Source organism: Trachurus japonicus, chromosome 17 (genome assembly GCF_045865225.1).
Source record: "Trachurus japonicus isolate A0001 chromosome 17, Traja_1.0".
In the NCBI taxonomy this organism is placed as follows: domain Eukaryota; kingdom Metazoa; phylum Chordata; class Actinopteri; order Carangiformes; family Carangidae; genus Trachurus; species Trachurus japonicus.
Window position 1 is genome coordinate 24,397,875 of NC_140923.1, and position 19,470 is coordinate 24,417,344.

The 19,470-nt window shown below is 42.7% G+C and overlaps 1 protein-coding gene across 1 annotated transcript in view; it reads left to right on the forward strand.

Moving 5' to 3' along the window:
• Positions 1 to 6,848: 6,848 nt before the first annotated feature.
• Positions 6,849 to 19,470, forward strand: part of cop1 (COP1 E3 ubiquitin ligase) — a 43,109-nt gene continuing 30,487 nt past the window's right edge. The window contains exons 1-5 of the mRNA XM_085804095.1: positions 6,849 to 7,556; positions 7,649 to 7,708; positions 9,112 to 9,209; positions 10,098 to 10,162; positions 10,270 to 10,389. Of these exons, the coding sequence (XP_085660221.1) occupies positions 7,207 to 7,556; positions 7,649 to 7,708; positions 9,112 to 9,209; positions 10,098 to 10,162; positions 10,270 to 10,389 (693 nt within the window). The 5' untranslated portion in view covers positions 6,849 to 7,206. The remainder of the gene's footprint in view (positions 7,557 to 7,648; positions 7,709 to 9,111; positions 9,210 to 10,097; positions 10,163 to 10,269; positions 10,390 to 19,470) is intronic.

Here is a 19,470-nt window from a genome sequence, read left to right on the forward strand (position 1 = left end):
GTGGAGGGTGGAGGTCTGGGTGAGAGGATGGAGGAAGTTGGGGAGGGGAGGGGATGGGAGGGGGTTACAGTTTATTTACGTATTTATTTTTCTGGTTCTTACCTAATGAGCCCATCCTCTCATCTTGGTGGGTATATATCCTTTGCTAAAGTTAAAGTAAGTGCACGAGCCCCCTGTGCCAAGTAAAAGTCTGGCATTCAAAATGTTATCATCAGCAGAATGAGGCGGTGGGATCCACTAGGTACACAGTCTACTGTATTGCAATATGAATCTGATGTACTTGGGTACTTGTATTTCTATGTGTAGGCCTATTGCCACTGCAATTTATAGGGGAATATTATTACACTTACATTTACTGACAGGTTTCAGTAACCAGTCATTTACTGATGAGTTACTGTATAGACAGATTGTAGGTCAACTTCTGAACAGTCAACACTAAATTCTAATTCTAATGGCAAAATGTTGTATTATAAAATTGCTGTCAATATGACAAATATTTATGACAGATACATATGCAACATTTTACAGTGTTGTATATTTTTATGAGCTCATCATTGGTTTTGTGTTTGAAACATTAAATTACAAAGGAAACATTGAAGGAGTAAAATGTTTCATGTGTAAAAAAAAAAAAAAAAAAAAAAAGAATTTGCTTGTTGAATGTGGTGGCTGTAAAGTAACATGAAATGGAAGTATTCAAGCAGAGTAAACTCAAAATCACACCTAAGTATAGTGTTTTAGCAAATAAACTGGTAACTAAGTGTGTTTGAACTCAACCTTGCTACCCCTCATCCCTCCCTCTCTCTCTCTCTCTCTCTCTCTCTCTCACACACACACACACAAAATCCAGAGTGAAGGAGGTGAGGTTTGAGTAAACCTCTCCCTCCCTCTCTCCCCTTTCCTTCTTTTCTCTTCCTCTTGCTCCCTCCCTTCTTCCCCCTCTCTCTCCCTCCCTCTCGTCTTGATCTACCTATCTCGCTCGCTCATGCTCTGGCTCTCTTCAGTGGTACCGCGCGGACAGGCACAACATCTGTCTCGCACATGAAAAGGTTTTTTTTTTTTGCAAGCTTTTTATCATCCAAATATGCTACCTGCTTTGTTCCGAACTCTTGTGTTTGTGTGGGCTGAGGCAGGCCAGGCTGAAAAAACAGGGAGAGGAAGTATCAGGTGAGAAGGGAGAATAAAAGCAGGGGGGTACGTAGTGAGAAATGTATGATGGGATACTATATAAAGCTGTTTAAAGCTGAAGGTGGAAATAAAATTTAAAAAAAAAAAAAACATTTTAATACAATATATGAATCATAGTTTCTTATTGATGTGAATACAAAATCTTTCTCTAATAGGCCAATAATTGAAAAAAACAAAACAAAAACAATATACTAACCACTTAGTATACACACAGATGTACATATATGGATACGCACAAATGAACAGATAAACTCAACTCAGGGTCCACTTGCACACTTCTGGAGCTTTCACCCACACCAGAGAGTTTGCTCAGTACAAGCAAACTCTTATGCTGGAGAAGACTGCTAGCTGAGGTAGAAAGCTCCCACAAAGTGCAAATAGGTGGACGCCTGAATGAAGTGAATACAATTTATGTCAGTGACTGTGTGGATGTAAATTCAAGGGAGTTGTGATATTCATATCTCACAATCAGCCTAAGTCACGGAGTGTCATACACTGCCAATCTGTGTTGAACAGTGGTGAAATAGATTTCCTATTATAGTCCTGTGTAGCCAGCAGAAGTGGTGACTGCAGAACACAGTGTCATTCAATCTACTGTAATACCTCACACTGATTAATAAAAAAAAAAAATCATTATACACTTTCTTTGTATGGAAAAAAAAAAAGCATTTCAGGCACGGTGGTACTGTATTCTTTAGCATCTGTGTGTTGTTGTATTTATCATGTATGGATCTGATGTTGTGACTCTTGAAAGATACCTTGCAAATGGAAAAATAGCTTTTGGCAACTTTCACAGGCCCTCCTAACTCAAAAGACAGGTGTACTCACTGAAATGTTTCCAGACACTGCAAACAAAATCTATACCGATCTTGAAAAATATTGTAAAACTTTATTGCTACAATAGACTGCCACCTGTTTGAAGACGTCTGCGTTTTATCACGTGTGGATTTTATCCACACATATATCTGTAGGCTCGGATTCAATGAATGTGACAAACACATCTTTTCGCAATGCGTCGTCGTCATTTATTATTGACCTCAGAGTGGTCATTAAAACAAACAGTGGCTATCACGGGCAGTTGTTACTATTCCACACCTCATCAAATATTGGTCCTTCTCTCCCCCTACCCTCAAGATCCAACTATTTTTGTTGTCAGGCTCAATTTGCAAACAGGGTCCTGGATCCAGGCTGGAGATGGAGATGGAGGAGGAGGCCGCTGGCAGTTATGGCAGGGGCCCCCGAAGGGGCAAAAAAACTGTTCCTAAAGAGTGGGAGGCAGGAATTCCACAATCCCAGCCTGCCTGACTGAGGGATCTGCCTGCTAAACATTCAGCTTTTTCTGCTGGCAAAGTGCCTTTTGAAATCCAGCTGCAACTGTGTTGGAAAAAAAAAGAAACAAGAAATAGGAGGGGTGGGTTTTAAGAGAAGAGAAAGCAACAAAAAAAAGGGAGGGAAAGGGGGATGAAGGAGAAGAGACAGAAGATAAAGAGATGAAGAGAGCGATAAAGGGGTGGGCAGTGTGTGGTAGAAAGAGAGAGAGAGAGTCTGAATGGGCATGCTCCACTGGGGCCTCACCCCCCACTGTAAGGAACCTCCACAGATTATCCTTCATCTGAGCTTGTCGGTCTTGACCTCACTGACCCTGAGGCCCACTCTCTGTCTTCCCTCTCTCTTTCACACACACTTTTCCTCTCTCTCGCTCTCTCACTCACTCACTCATTCATTCCTCCACACACCCTCATTATTTTCCCTGTGTCACTCACTCTTTCTCTTTTACCTCTCTGCCGCTCACTAACCTCCACTGCAACACCGCTGACCCTCCAGCTCCACCCTGCCAGCACCGCCACCACGCGCATTCCCCACACACACACAGACACACACCCTGGTTCCTCATGCAGAAAAGGGTGGGTGGGTGGGGGGGGGACCCAATAGGAGAAAATCCAGGCTGATGTGCAGGACAAATGAGGAGGGAAAGAAGAAAAGGGGAGAAAGAAAGAAGGCAAGCTTTTCACTACCACTGGTGTAAAATAGAAAGGGGTGGGGGGAGAGGGGCAGAGGGGGACAAACGCAACCTGGTGTATATACAGTACAGTAGGCTACTGCAGGTGTTTTCCTCTGGGTGTCTCAGAGTCGTTGCAAGCATTTAAATTATGAACTAAAGCTGATATTTGAAGTTCTGTGTAAATCACACACTCACTATCTTCACTCCCTAAAATATGGAAACCAGACATACGACACACAAAAAAAAAATCAAAATTTCCAGTATAAAAGTTATCCATATTTTATTTTTTAGTGTGTTTAGTGACTGAAGTTGTGTGGATATTGAGTGAGCTTGAGCACTCTGACTTAATTTTGAGTCATGTTGAATTACACCCAACATGATTGACCTGTGCAGCACACAGAAAGACATTTTACACGGTGGTCCTCTTCAGGGAAATTAATTTACCCTTCAATGTATCCAGTAGTTTTCCTCTTGCTGAAAAACGTATTTCACATCCTACCTGAGCTCCATAATGATACATATAAACTTCTTCCGCAAACAAAAACATGGGAAAATCCATGTTGTGCGTGCCTACATGGAGGACCCCTTGTTTGCCCATGTGGAGGTAAAAATGGAAAAGCAAGTAGCAGCCTGGATAAACTGTGAGCATGAATACGTTAGTGCTCCTTAGGTTTTATTTGCCAAGCTGCAGGTGGATGCTTGAATGACATGATGCTGTTTTTCTTGGCGCAGGCAGTGGCCGCACTTTGTGGATGTGACCTAGTTGCTTGTTTTTGATGTAAAGGCAATATCATCTGAAAAAAAAGGACAACCATGAGGAGGCACTCTGTATTCCTATGGAAGATTGGAGTCATTATAATATTCTTAGAGTTTTTTTTTTTTAACTCTTCATTTTATGCTCACATTTTTTTTTGTCTTTTAACAAATTTGTCATCCTAATGTGATATCTGAATAATAGCCTATCCCTTGTATTCATTTTAGCAACTGTTTGATCTTATGACTAAAGATATGAAACAAACATGAAACTTATTTAATTATCTAAAACTATTTTATTAGGATGACTTTGAAATAAAAGGGGAACCCTGATCCCAAGAACATCTTGTCTATACATTGAGTGATTTTAATACAATGTGACAAAAATGCTCTGTGACAAAATAAACAAAAATATGAATTCCAATTTTTTTCATAGCAATAAATGCAGATATGATTGGAAGCTCAAAACAATAGTAAGTGTACCTTTGAGTTTAGATGACATCCTGTTTCTAAGGGGTAAAAGGCAAAAAAGAAAAAGAACAAAAAGGGTGGGGTGGGGGCAACCTTGCTCTTTATTTCAATTTGTGTAACACAGAAGTCTTCAACAGGGGGTCCGGTCCGCGAAGGGGCTGCAGGGGGGTCGTGGAATTTTTGGTTCATTAGACAATATTTTATTAGTTTCCACATTTATGTTTCAAATAAAAATGTCAACTGAATAGCTTGTCTGTCTGCATGATTATCATGGAGTTGACAGACATGGTTGCAGTGGTACGCCGGTATACGCCGTATACCTACTTATTTTTCAGTCAGCATTGCGTATACGCACTTCTAAATCCCCCTGATGCGCACAAAGGGTTAACAGCCGGTCTCTGCTAGAAGGCCCGTCTCTAACCTGAATATCGCTCTCCGATTGGCTCTGCCGTTTCTCGCTAACGTACATGTGATTGGCTGTCCCCGCGGTCACTCCGTCTGCTTGTAAAAGTTACTGGCTCGATGGTCGGACGGGACAGGAGGTCACGGTGCTTGAATCTGCAACCGCCAATGTAAGTTGTCAATGTTCATCATGTTCGGCATTTGTTCTGCCTGGGTCACGTTAGCTAGACGGATTTTAACATCAGCGGTGTCATTTACATGTGTTTCTGTCTGTCTGTCTGTCTGTCTGTCTGTCTGTCTGTCTGTCTGTCTGTTTGCATGCCTGCGTGTGTGCGTGCGTGTGTGTGTGTGTGCGCTCGCCTGTGGGTCTGTGCTTGGTAATAATGTCAAAGAAAAGGAAAATGGACATAAGACCATAGACACTTCTGTATAAGAGAAAGTGTAAGTTACTTCAATGGTATCTAACTGTAGAGCCTCAACAATACAGATAATGAATAAAAGCCAATATTTAATGGCAAACAGATAGCCTACACTTTTTTTTAAAAGTTATTTTTACTAGCTTATTATTTCCATGTATCCTTTGTGTGAAAGGGAGCAACTGTTTAAAAAACAAAAATAAAGAACATTGGTCGGGAAAATAGGCCTTCAAAAACCTCAGATTCCAGATGCTCATGTAATTTTATACATCCATATTTTGGGGGAATAATTACACATAAGTGTGTGAAAGTAAAAGCCTTTTTTCCTCAGGCAATAACTGTACCATCAAAATCTATGATCATTGTATCCCTAATGTATCTGTTCATGTCATGCATCAACATATTTTTGTCAGGTGACAGACAGAGAGGCTGGAGGAGATGGAGAAGGAGAGACCAGAGGAGGTAGAGGAGGAGAGGCTAGAACAGAGGGAGGAGAGGCAGGAAGAGGTAGAGAAGGAGAAGCTGGATGAGGTAGAGAAGGAGGAGATGGAGGAGAGGCTGGAAATTCACAGGTGAGGTTAAATAACGATGGATGTGTTCGTCATGATGATGCACAGTTGCACTTCAGTCAGAGTAACTGAGAGCTCTTCTAAGTTGCCTTCTTGTCTTTCATTAGTTGCTCATTAGTTACCCCTACATAACATGAAATTATGATTGCAAATGCAAAAAACATGAACTTTCAGGAGCGGTGCCTCGGTGCACTTTTGTGTCCCCACCAATGTCAAAATCAAACCTATTCCCTTGGCGATGAGAATGATTTGTGTGTTTTATTTAAGATGAAATATGAACAAGGATGCATTTTCAACTTCAGATTTTAAGTATTTTATTTAAATAAATGTTCAAAAAATAACTGAAACACCATGTTTGCCTCATGATAAATACATCCAGGCTGCTTGTGTGACCAGTAGTAAAACTGTTCCTAATCAAGTCATGATAATTTTATAGTAGAAATGAGGTAAGGTTTTGGGGTAAACTAAATAGAATAGTCTTACATGTCACTGTTTCTTAAACAGGGCTTTTTTTCTGGACTACTTAAAAAAAAAAAAAAAGGTGAACATTGAGAGTATAGCCTACCCACTTCTCCAGGGACCACTACACCACTGCATGGTTGATATTGGCATTGGTATCAGTGAACAAGGTCTGTTTATAGATGGCACCCTACTCACTGTAGCCGACACCTTTAGAAAAAACATGAATAGCCTATAGGCTATGAGAAAGAAAAAGATAATTAAAAAGAAAAAAGAATTTAGGCTATGAACCTGTGTAGGCTATTAGTTGAATAGCTAGCCTACAAACTACATTTATACTGGGCCCAGTTTAATATAATACACTTTTTTCCCCTCCCTGCTTCATCTTTCTGTCGGTTCCTCTTCTTCCTCTTTCAGTTTTATGGCGGTTTGCCGTCAGTTTGTGTGGGTCCTTTGCCTGAAAAACGTTGAAGACCCTAGTGTAACGTTTGTACATTTTGCAGTGTATATTATTATTTGTCCAGGGCAGTCAAACTCCTCCCCGCCAGAGGGCAGCAGTTGAAGGAGAGGCGCGCGCTGGGTAATCGTCAAGAAACTCAAGCGATTCCTGTCCGTAGCTAACAGCAACTAGCCAGCTGATCTCCCGGATAACGCACTTCTGCTTGTTTTTGTCCGTTTCAGTGTTCATGCCGTTTGGCCTTCAGTATTTTAGCAATTTCCTCATACGCAGTCAGCGACTTTAGCGAAGCAGACACCGAGGGGGACGAGTTTAAAACACGCTGGATGTCCGGGCACTGTTGCTTTATCCCAGGATGCTAAGCACACAAGCGAGCCAGCTAGTTCGCCTGCTAACCTGCTAAAGCGGCCGAATAGCAGCAGCGCTGTCCGGATGCTCTGAGCAAACAACGCAGAGGATTTTGGGGAGTTTCTCGTCGGCCCCCCTCGCATCATGTCAAGCAACCGGCCACAGCTAAACGCTGGTGGGGCGAGTTCAGTGCCCGGCACGAGTAGCAGCACGGGGGGCACCGGGAACACTAATGGTGGCGGTGGCAACAACGCCGCCGTCACAAGTAATGGTAACAACTCTGGAAACGTCGTGCCCACCCGGAGCTTGGCAGCGGCCGGAGAGGGCGGCTTGTCGGTGCCGAGTTTGGCCGCCGTGCCGTCGTCCCGGGGCGCCTTCGCCTCTCTGAGCAGACCCTCCGGCTCCTCGGGCAGCAGGAAGAAATCCCTCCACCAAGCACCTTTATGCAACGGCCTCTTGAACTCATACGAAGATAAAAGCAACGATTTTGTCTGGTGAGTGCAGGGCATCGAAGGAAACTCACTGGTAAAAAAAGAAAATAAAGTTTGAGACCTGCAATAAACTCTTCTTTTATCTGCCTTTTCAGTCCCATCTGCTTCGAAATGATAGAAGAGGCACACATGACAAAGTGTGGGCACAGTTTCTGGTAAGTTTGAAGTTGTTGCAGTGTCAGTGTTTCCCCAGAAAACTAAACACAATGGCACATTTAAATGGCCAATGAAGACAATAGATATACACTCACTGTGCAAGTAACCTACACCTGGAAAAAACAACATTGTTCACATGTATAGACACGGGCTGTTTTCCCATTATTATTATAACTGTTATGATCATGAAACTTGTTTGCTCTATTTTTATTGTTGATCATATGCTCTGTGTTTTGTTTTTGTTTTCTTAGAAACGTTGAACATTAGAATGGGTGCTATACACACCCAAGCTGATGTCCATATAAAAAAAAAACATAACACATATCATAACATAAGCTGAACATGTAAAACAAATAATTCCCCACTTCAACAAACCAGAGTCAGTCTTTGTAAGGTTGATGACAGTCGTTGATTTTGCCTTCTGGATCATGCGATTGCAGACAGTGCCTTGCAAAAGTATTAATACCCCTTGAATCTCAAGGAAATTTAAATCGAATGCAACTGGACTTGGTTATTTGTCTAGGAAGACATTTCACCTCTCATCCAAGAGGCTTCATCAGTTCATGTACGCATCTGACCAGGCTGGGACCAGTCCTAGCCTGGTTAGATGTGATCCTAGACAAATAACCACGTCCAGTTGCATTTGATTTCAATTTCCTTGAGATAACTATGACCTGGACAAATGAGAATATTCACAGGCTTAATACCCCTTGAACTTTTCCACATGTTTTTCACATTACAACCACACACTTAAATGCATTTTATGTGACAGACCAGCCCAGTCAAAGTCCAGACCTAAATCCTTCTGAGAATATGTGGCAAGACTTGAAAACTGCTGTTCACTCTCCATCCAATCTCACTCAACTTGAACTGAATTATTTTGCAAAGACGAATGGGCAACAATGTTAGTCTGCAGATGTGCAAAGAGACATACGGTACCCCAAAAGACTTACAGCTGAACTGCAGCGAAAGGTGGTTCATCAAAGTATTAACTCAGGGAGGCTGAATACATATGCACACCACACTTTTCAGATTTTTTATTTGTAAAACAAATTCTTGATTCCTTCCACTTCACAATTATGTGCTGCTTTGTGTTAGTCTACCACATAAAACATTTAAGTTTGTGGTGGTAACGTGCCAAAATGTGAAATAGTTCAATGGTTATGAAGACTTGTGCAAGGCACTGTCTGCGCATATAGGTGGAGTGACTACTAATGCCAAGCAGGATAGTTGTCGATGCTCATATTATATATATTATTATAGCACTTTCCCCACGGTTGCTCTTTTAGCACTTTCACCACATTTACGTGCAATTTCACCTCATTCCCGGTGACTCAGACAGTCATGACTGCCTGTTTTACTCCAATCTACTGTTATTTCAAATTCTCTCTCCTTCCTGCAGTTTCAGATGTATCCGTCAGAGCCTTGAGGACAGCAACAGATGTCCCAAGTGTAACTATATCGTGGATAATGTAGATCAGCTTTACCCAAACTTTCTTGGTAGGTATTCCAATTAAGAGTTTTGAGGCCTGTTTGCTCTTTTTCATTTCAATTATTTGACTTACTTGTACTTGCATATTGACATATAGTTGTCTCATGAGGCACATCCATTGTATTGCACCATATAAGAATATTACATTTTTCAAGTTTTATTTCTTACTTGGATCTATTTGTTTGATATTTACATATTGTTTAAAGGGATAGTTCAACATTTTGGCAAATTGGCTCACGCAGTCTCTGCATTTGCCTCGAAAACAACTCTGTCTCATAACGTTCCGTTATTATCTCATAGCGTGGTGAATGTGCAGGTCAAAACTTGTCCACGGGCGTGTTTTGGAGTTGTTGGATTGTGTATTTGATGAGGGAACCCAACAAATCCCATTAGCCTCTGTAGCTTAGCTCTGAGCAGCTCACGGCTCTGCTCCGCCGTTCTAAAAATGGCTTGCCCCGACAATTAAAGGTAACACACCTACTCATAAGACTATAGGGATTATGGCAATGGGCCAGTTTGCCAAAACGTTGAACTATCCCTTTAATACCATGCCAAAGGTAAGGTTAGGTGAGATCTTGTAAGCTCAAGTATAAAAACTTCGTGTGTCATCAGGACTGAAACATGTCAGTTAGATTTGACCATATGCACAAGTGCTGCTGTTTATGTTGAACTTGACCTATCATCAGTTAGCAGATCATCATAATCAGGCCTTACTAAGACGTCAGTGGTCTGTATAGTAAATAAGAGACTCCAGAAGACAGAAACATCAGGGTGAAATGTGAAGTTCATTTGTATATGGTTAGGTTTATGTTCTAACAATGAAACTCTACGCATATGACAGTTACTTATGTAGCCTTTTGACCTCTCATTAACCCCTTTTCCCACTGTGTTCACAGTAAATGAACTGATCCTTAAACAGAAGCAAAGGTCAGAGGAGAAGAGACTAAAATTAGATCATCCCGTAAGTACAACACACACACTAATCTTTCTCTGTTTCTCCATTTCTGGCCAGTCTCTTGGCCCGAACAGCCTCATAACCTCACACTCTTTCTCCCCTTGTCTTTTCAGAACGGGTCCAGGTGGCAGGTCTTCCAGGATGTGTTGAGTCCTGATCAAGACAACTTGGACCTGGCAAATGTTAATCTGATGCTGGAGCTCCTGGTTCAGAAGAAGAAGCAGCTGGAGGCGGTAAGCAGGGCGCTGAGGCCGATGAGACAGGTTAAATATATGGTTTTATGGCATCCGAACACCTCTTGGAGCCACGCAGTGTTCCATGATAAAAAGGTATAACAATCATTATTTGAGTCACCGATGACTCATAGGCAGTTATTCCCAGAGAAACAAGAATGTTTCTTTTGGAGATAAACTGTACCTTTTCTAACACAACAGTGGAGTCATAATTTTGTTTTTATACAGTCTGAGCAGGTGATTTATCAGAGGCTCTTCCATGTTATTGTGTCCTGTGAATGTGGTCCAGCAAGAGCAACAGCACCAATGAGAATGACATTATCCAGCATATATACTGTGTTTATATATGCATAGTATTGGTTTTTCTTCAAGGACATGCCTCGGGCACTGTAGGGATAATCAAGAGCTGTTGAGTCATGTGAATGGTATTATTCAGCACGATCTTTTTGATAGAGGATGTGTTTGTTTTTCGTGGTTAACATGGACACTCTTTCTGAGTAAATGCTGTAAAACCTAATGTGTATCTCTCAGTTTGGAACATCCTCTTTTTTTTTCTCTTGTTTTCGTCCATCTGCGCGATATAAAAAGACGTCTCCGAAAAAAAAAAGAGAAGTAGAGAAGCAGCCACAACCTAATCCAGTCGACTTTTGTTCTCTTACATCAGCACAGAAGTGCCGCGCTCTGGCGGAGTGGCAGACGGCCTGTTGAAATTGAGTTGCGTCACAAAAAGCAAACACATTTTCACCGTCTGCTTTTGAATTGCATAAAATGCCAACTGCGCACACAACACCTTTGGCTTCCTCTGTCAAACACAAGCTTATTTTTCCCCCTTGCACACAATCACACCCAGCGTCTGTCTGTCCAGAGCAAGACCAATAGGCTACGTTCAGCAAGATTAGATTATATCTGTTATCAGATGATAAGTAACCAGAAAGTTTCATTTCAAAGATGTGTTTGAGATAATTTAGAAAAGGGATGGGCAACTTAAATGATGGAGGGGGCCACAATTTTTCCATCGACACTACCGAGGGCCACATAGGACCGCACACTTAACCAGATATGATAAAACTGCCACTTTAAATATGTTTATTGAACTTAACTTCACAGAATTCATGCTCAAATGCATGCATACTGTAACAGTTGTATGCTCTTCTTTGATAAATAAAAATACAAAAAGCAGTGCTTTTTTTTTTTTTTTTTAACAGCGTTTCACCCTCTGTCATTTCTGTCAGGCAGCCCCCTCCTCCTGCACTCTCTCACACACAATGGCGCACAGACACACAGACACACACACACACACGTCGCGCTGTAACGGTAATTAAGGGTTAGGGTTAGGGGTTAGGGGTTGTTCAATTTACACAGTGATCACGATCATCCCCGCCCTTGCCTATTCGGTGAACAGATAAGCCTATTCTTCTTCCCATTTAACCCAAGTAGCCTCCTAATGGCAGCGGCCGGCGGCAGTACGATCTCCCTGATAGTTTCCTCCGCTCTCCACGTCTCTTCCTCACTGGTGGAGAAGATCTGGTGGATGCGTCCCCCAGGCGGCGTCTGCGTTGGAGGCGCCATCTATCATGCAAAATTGTGCATGCATTCATCATGCAAAATTGCATTTCTTTTTTTTTGAACACTTTATTTAGATTAAATTACACCAAATAAGAGACAAGATGACAATGCCCAATACATAAACAGTAATAGAGAATATAATAAAAGACCAACAGTGACGCAGACATGTAAAATAAAAAGTAAAATACAATAAAATAATAAAAATAATGATAAAAAAAGAAAAAAAAGAATAAGGGGACAAAGGTCACAGCAGTACCATCTGCTCCACTGTACAGCTGTCCATCTTACCAGGGAGGTGCATAAGCAAGGTAAGTGGGTAAAGAGAGCATCAATGGTCGTTCATATGCTCTAGCACTGGACTCCATATCCTGGAGAACTTCAGGAGATTACCAGAGAGTTCGTATCTTAGTCTTTCCACATGTAGAATACTTATGAGTTCCCTCTGCCAAGTCTCAAACTTGGGAGCTAACTCCATGAGTCAAAGCGGTACGCATGTTACAATCCAGGTTTTTCAAAGTATTGGAGTGTCCTAACAGAGCAGTTTCAGGGTCAGGTGTTACAATTATGTTAAAGGCAGATGAAAACTCCTGGAAAATGAGAGACCAAAAGTTGTGTAATTTCGGGCAGGTCCAGAAAAGATGTGCAAGAGAACCTTCTGCCGCATTACATCTATTACACAGTGCAGATAAATTAAGAAAAATTTTGTTTAATCGGGTTTTAGAATAATGTAATCTGTGTACTATCTTGTACTGGATCAGTTGGAGCCTAGCATTAATCGAGCAAGATTTAATGTTAGTTAAAACTTCCTCCCATGATTCATCCTCGATCTCAATACCAAGCTCACTTTCCCAGGCTTGTTTTATTTTGATAGTAGACGAGTCCAGAGTACTTGAGAAGTAACCAACCAGCCCTGAGATCAGGTGTTTTGCTTCGGGGGGGCCCAGGAGGGATTTGAACAATGCATTTTTTTCAGGTGGTAATTCAGATGACTTAGTAGCCTGTTGAACATAGTGTCTCAATTGTAAATATCTGAAAAAATGAGCTTTTGGAAGAGAAAATTTGGACTGCAGTTGTTCAAAAGAGCCAAAGTGTCCACCAACATAAAGGTCTTTTAAACTAACAATACCCTTATAGCTCCACTCTCTAAAGGCTGTGTCCATAAGAGATGGTAAAAAGTCATGGTTCTGCCAGATTGGAGCATTTACAGAGGTGTCTGGAAGCACACAACATTTTCTAATTTGATTCCAGATCTTCTGAGCATTTAACAGAACAAAATGATCTTTCCTATAGACTGCGGAGGACCTTGGGGAAGAGAAGAGGAGAGCAGGGAGAGAAGTCTTGCACGTTAGGCTTTTTTCAATGGCTAACCAAGGAGGTGGGATGAACCCGTCCCCTCTCTCAAAGCCATGCTGCCAGTACACCATAACTCTGACATTGGCCGCCCAGTAGTAATGCAAAAAACACGGCAGACCTAGGCCCCCACATTCCCTTGATTTTTGAAGGTGGCTTTTAGAAATCCTATGTGCTTTATATCCCCAAACAAACGGCATGATAATGAAAAGCTTAAAAAAAGATTTGGGAATAAAAACAGGGACGTTCTGAAATAAATACAAAAATCTAGGTAGCAAGACCATCTTGATAGCGTTTACACGTCAAATCAAGGATAAAGGTAGTGTTCTCCATTTTTCTATGTTCTCCTTTAATTTGTTCAATTTTTCCGTGAAATTCAGTTTGAAAAGGGCGCTTGGTTTTTTTGCTATTTTAATGCCCAGGTATTTCACATAGTCAGAGGCTATTTTAAATTGTGTGGACGACAGGAATAGTGGGTCCAGGTCATTAGCTAGTGATATGAGCTCGCTCTTCTGCCAATTAATAGTGTAACCAGAGACCTTTCCAAAGGAGTTGATAAGTTGGAGTAAATGTGGTATTGATTGTTCAGGGTCGGATACAAAAAGGGCTATCCGCGTAAAGGGAAATCTTATGATCAACTCCACCAAGCGTTATAGGTTTAATGAGGACATGCTCCCTCACACTAATTGCTAGGGGTTCAATAGCCAATGCGAAGAGGAGCGGCGAGAGGGGACACCCCTGCCGCGTCCCCCTCTGCAAAGGGAAGGAGGGTGACCTATCTAGGTTAGTGAGAACGGATGCCGTAGGTTGGAAATATATCATGCGCACCCAGGAAATAAAGGATGGACCGAGACCAAACTTCTCCAGAACCCCCGTGAGATACGGCCATTCCACCTGATCGAACGCCTTCTCCGCATCTAGACACAGGATGGCTTGCTTAGAATATTTGTCGAAAGAATAATACATAATGTCCATAACACATCTAACATTAAAGAAGGAGTATCGATTTGGGATGAAACCCGTCTGATCAGTGTGAATGATGGATTCTATACACTTATTTAACCTATTTGCAAGTATTTTAGTGAATATCTTAAAATCTAGGTTGAGCATGGAAACTGGACGATATGATGAAGGCTCGGTTTCATCCCTGTCCTGCTTCAACAACAGTGAAATGTTAGCATCATACAAGGTTGGAGGAAGTCTTTCAGATTCCATTGAGTGGGAAAACATCCTGTGTAAAATTGGAGTCATCTGATTTGCAAATATCTTATAAAATTCAACGCCAAAACCGTCTGGTCCTGAGCTTTTTCCGTTTTGCATTGATCTGATAGAATCTAGTATTTCTTCCGGAGATAGTTCCGCATTAAGGGCCTCACGTGTGGTGTCGTCTAGTTTTGGTATGTTTAGGTCCTTTAACCAATTATCCACATCACCTGTAGCTTTAGATCTATAAAGCTCCTCATAATATTCTTTGAAGCGAGAGTTTATCAGCTTAGGGTCTGTTAAGATTACTCCAGAGCGAGATTTTATTTTGTGGATAGCCCTACTGGCCTGTTGCCCTCTAAGCTGGCGAGTCAAAAGTGTGTGAGGTTTGTCCCCAAGCTCGAAATATTGCCTCCTAAGTCGCAGGAGCTGGTCACAAACCTGATGTGATAAGATCGTATTATATTCATATTTAAGATTGAGAATGTTATTCAGTGTTTGAGAGTTGCCTGTGCTTCTATATAATGATTCTAATTGTGTGATCTCGGAGTCAATTTCGTCCAGCCGCGTTTTGTTTGACTTCTTCAAAGCCGCCTCATATGCAATAATATGGCCTCTCATGACAGCTTTGAATGTTTCCCACAAGGTGGAATCAGAAACATCTGAGGTGTCATTATTCTCTAGGTATTCTGTGATTTTTACTGACATATGTTTACAAAATTTTTCATCTGCTAACAAAGATGGGCGGAGACGCCATGAGGAGCGCTGTCCAGTTTTTTTAAAATTGAGAGTAATGGAGGCCGGGGCGTGGTCCGAAATCAAAATGTTATGGTATTTGGTGTTTGTAACATTTGGTATGAGTTTCGCATCCAGTAAAAAAAAATCAATACGGGAATACGATTTGTGTTTATTAGAAAAAAAAGAATATTCTCTGTCTGTCGGGTGTTGGAGCCGCCATATGTCGACCAGATTAGTGGAAATTATAAGATTGTTCAGGACCGTGGAAGCATTAGAGGGGTTACATATTTTGCTAGCTGACCTGTCAAGATGGAGGTCCAGTATTACGTTGTGGTCCCCAGCGACTATTAAATTTGTGTTTGATAGGTCAGGTAACTTCTCAAAGGTTTTTCTGAAAAATGCTGCGTCATCAATGTTTGGCCCGTAGATGTTCAACAGCGTTACATGAATAGAATGAAGATGGCCTGTTACAATAATATATCGACCATTTGGGTCACATAGCGTTGAAATGTGTTTAAAAGGTATGTTTTTACGAATAATGATTGCAACGCCACGAGCTTTGCTTGAGAATGTGGATTGAAATATTTGGTCAGCCCAGCTGCAACGCAGACGCTTCTGTTCAAATGGTCTAATATGAGTCTCTTGAAGGAATGCTACATCGGCAGCGAGAGAGTTAAGGTGTGCAAAGACCTTAGCACGCTTAATTGAATGACCTAGGCCATGAACATTCCAGCTGACCAAGTTGATACCCTCATCTTTACCTCTTGGGATCATGAGTAAGTGAAAATGATGTTATATGTACAGTAACATGAAAAATTGCCCCAAATAAAAAGAACATCAAAAACACTGAGAAAAACACATAAAGTGAACTCACAATTACCCACCCCAAGCTCCCACTTTCCCAAACAAAGCGAGAGAAAAATCTTAACATGCCCTACAGGGGTCCTATACTAGTCAACACCTAACCGCTAGTCAGCTAACTTAAAAGCGGCGTCCTTTCCGATATCAGGCAATAAACATCAAAACATTTCCATGACAAAAAATAGAAAAAACCCAGGTGTTGATGTAAGATGATATGAAGCAAATTAATTAAGCACATAGAATAACCAAAACAGAACACATCTGGCACTTAGTGTTACTCAATATTAAAGCAGATATCAGGGGAATGTTTTTGTTAATATAAGTCCTAAATAGTCCTATTTTCCGTCAGCAATCACTTACATGAAGTATTTCAGCCTAAACACGAGTCTCTCCGTCACTCTGCTCTGCTGTAACCCGAGGAGAAAATTTTCCTTGTGGGATACAAGTGTTATCCAATGAGGGGAGAGAACGGCATGAAGGGCTGTGTGTGCAGCCAAGGGATGCGCGTGAATGTGGTGACGTAGCACGAGGACCAATTGATGCCTGACAAGGGCGGGGGCTGCTAACTCATGGTGCGTTCAAGGAAACTCGTACTTTGTGTTTTTCCTTCCTGTGAAGTCATACCAGTTCGATCTGGTACGAGTTCACGGGTCGGAAGTTACGAGTGGCCGTTATAGGGAACTTTCACAGACAACAGGACGGCAAAAACACGAGCTACGGGTTACCTGGAACGCTACCAAGTCGTAGTTGTGACTTGAAGCTGTAACTTACGGTTTCAAAAGCCTGCCTTGAACACAGCATTAGCCGAAACGGCCGTGCCGCTGTTATCTGCTTTAAAGATAAAGAGCCAGGCACTTAGTAAAACTAGTGAGAATAAGGCACACTGGGAAGAAACAAATATTTTTTAACAATAGTCCAGTGTTTTAACATTACCCTACAACTGCAGGTCTGTGCCACAGCAGGATACAGCAGGTTACAGCAGCCGGCTCAAATCCGACAGACTGTGCAGGGACCTCATCCCTCCTCAGAAGCCTGGTAGTCGAGCAGGAAGCGATCGGCATCTTCTGGGGTGTTGAAGATCATGTCGACGTCGGTGCCTTTGGTGACTCGGAGCCGTGCAGGATAGAGGAATCCGGTGCGCATCCCAGCGTTGTTGAATTTTTTCCTCACCTCCTCGAATGGTTGGCGCCGCTTCATTATCTCCGCCGGGTAATCGGGATATATGTGGATCTGTGTCCCGTTGTAGGTCAGAGGGGTGTTCTCCCGTGCCAGCCGCAGTATTTTCTCCTTCACCCGAAAGCTGTGGATCCTGGCTATCATGACACGGGGACGTGCCCCGGCGTCGGATGGCTGTCCAAGTCTGTGCGCTCTGTCAACCTCTATCGGGGTGGGGAAGTGAGCAGCACCCAGCAAATTACGCAGAAAAACGGCAAAAAAGTCCACTGGGTTTTTACCCTCAGCTCTTTCTGGCAGGCCCACCACTTTTATATTCTGGCGTCTGGAGCGCGCTTCGAGGTCGATGACCTTTTCTTGGAGCGATTTGTGACTGGCCTCTAGCTGCAGCCATTGTTGTTTTAGCCCGGTCAGCTGGATGTCATGGTCACTGCTAGCCGCCTCCACAGTAGAAATCCGAGCATCGTGTTCGGTCAAGGTGGCCTGGGTAGCTTGCAAGGACGCCCCCAAGTTATTGAATCGGTCCTCCATCCTTTTACTCATGTCATTTATAGCCGCGAGGATGACAGATGCCTCGATGTTTGCCGTAGCCGCTAGCGGAGCTAGCTCTGGAGCGTCGTCATTAACCCCGATGCTAGCGTTAGCATTAGCCTCACGGGCTGGGCTTGCAGAGGGTGTTTCCATGGCGTTGGGCTGCTGTTTTTGTTTCTTCTTGTTAGGCATAAGTGCACAGACGAAAAACAAGCGTGATGCTTGATCTTTTAGCGGGTATAAGCAGTACAGATATGTTATATTGCTTGAATATTGATGTATCGGACGGGAGCTCTGAGAAAGTACGTCTACACCATAGCGTGCGCTCTAGCGCCCCCCAAAATTGCATTTCTGAGTTTTTCTGCCTTCAAATGGCTGTGAACCAATGGCAGACGCAAACTGGCAGTTTCAGGGGGACTGGGGTTGACGTGTCACAACCCACAGCTTGAGTAGCACAGCTTGCACCGTGAGTGTGCAGTTTTACACTAAATGTGCTGAATCGGTAATTGTATAATGTCCAGCTGTCAGCGGGGGGGGGGTGCGAGGGGGTGGCTGGGCGGGGCAGCGCAGTCTCCGCCCACCCTCCAGAGGTACATTGCTAATGAGCTGCTGGTGCTGTGCAGAAGGAGAGCCCTGGGAAGTGGCACAGGTTTTGTGATTTTGGCTAAAAACCTCATAATCACAATTTAAAGACCACAGAGAATGTTTTAAAATAACCAAAAAGGGTCGCGGGAGGGGGACTTTAAGGCTCCACCAGCCTGTTGTTTCTCTCTATTGATTTGTTTCCCAAGTCAGCTCAGAGAACAGCGCCACAAAAGACGAGATATCACTAAACAGATTTTGCAGATCTGGAACTGTTACGCGTCTGCCAGCACCTCAGGAGGGTTCGGACCGTACACACACATTAACTTCATTAACAGCGTTTAACATCCTCCTCTAATCTCAGTCTGCCTCCAGGTGCAGGGGACAGAAGAAACATAAGCCCCCGTGCAGAGTTCAAGTTTTTTGGGAAGTTTACCTGGAAAGTTTGAAGTCCACCGTTCAACATAAAAGTCCAGCTGCTATCGATGTCAGCAGAGCAGAGCAGAGTTACTCCCACAACAGTTTGCATGAAAGGAGGATGACACATTTATTGTTGAGTTTATTGTTGTCTTTTATTACAGGAAGAGTGGCTAGAATCACAAAGGAATAATCACATTTATTCAAAGTAATGTGCAGGGTTTCCCGCAGCGCTTTCCTGTTAAGGCGGCCGCCTTAACAACAAAGAGCTGCCGCCTAAACTAACGTCTTAAAAAAAAAAAAAAGTAGCGATATTCGCCGCCGCCGCCGCCCCCCCCCCCAGTCGGACGATGGCCGCATCCTCTCACACCAGTGTTGGGCAGTAGCGACGTTACTACAAGTAGCGGCGTTAGTAACTTAACTACATTTCTCAGTAGCGTGGTCGTAGCGTCGCTGTTTTCTACATCAAACAGCTTTTCAGTAGTTAAGCTATTTAATTGATCAGTAGCGCGGTAGCGTCCACAGAAGCTACATTTCCCCAGGCATTTCTAGACCTTAAACGCACCGCTTCCATGTGACGTAATGTACGTATCTGCTGATGCCCATCTGCTGCAGCGGAGCGCAGCACACAGCAGGTGACAGAGGAGGAGGGATAGTTAA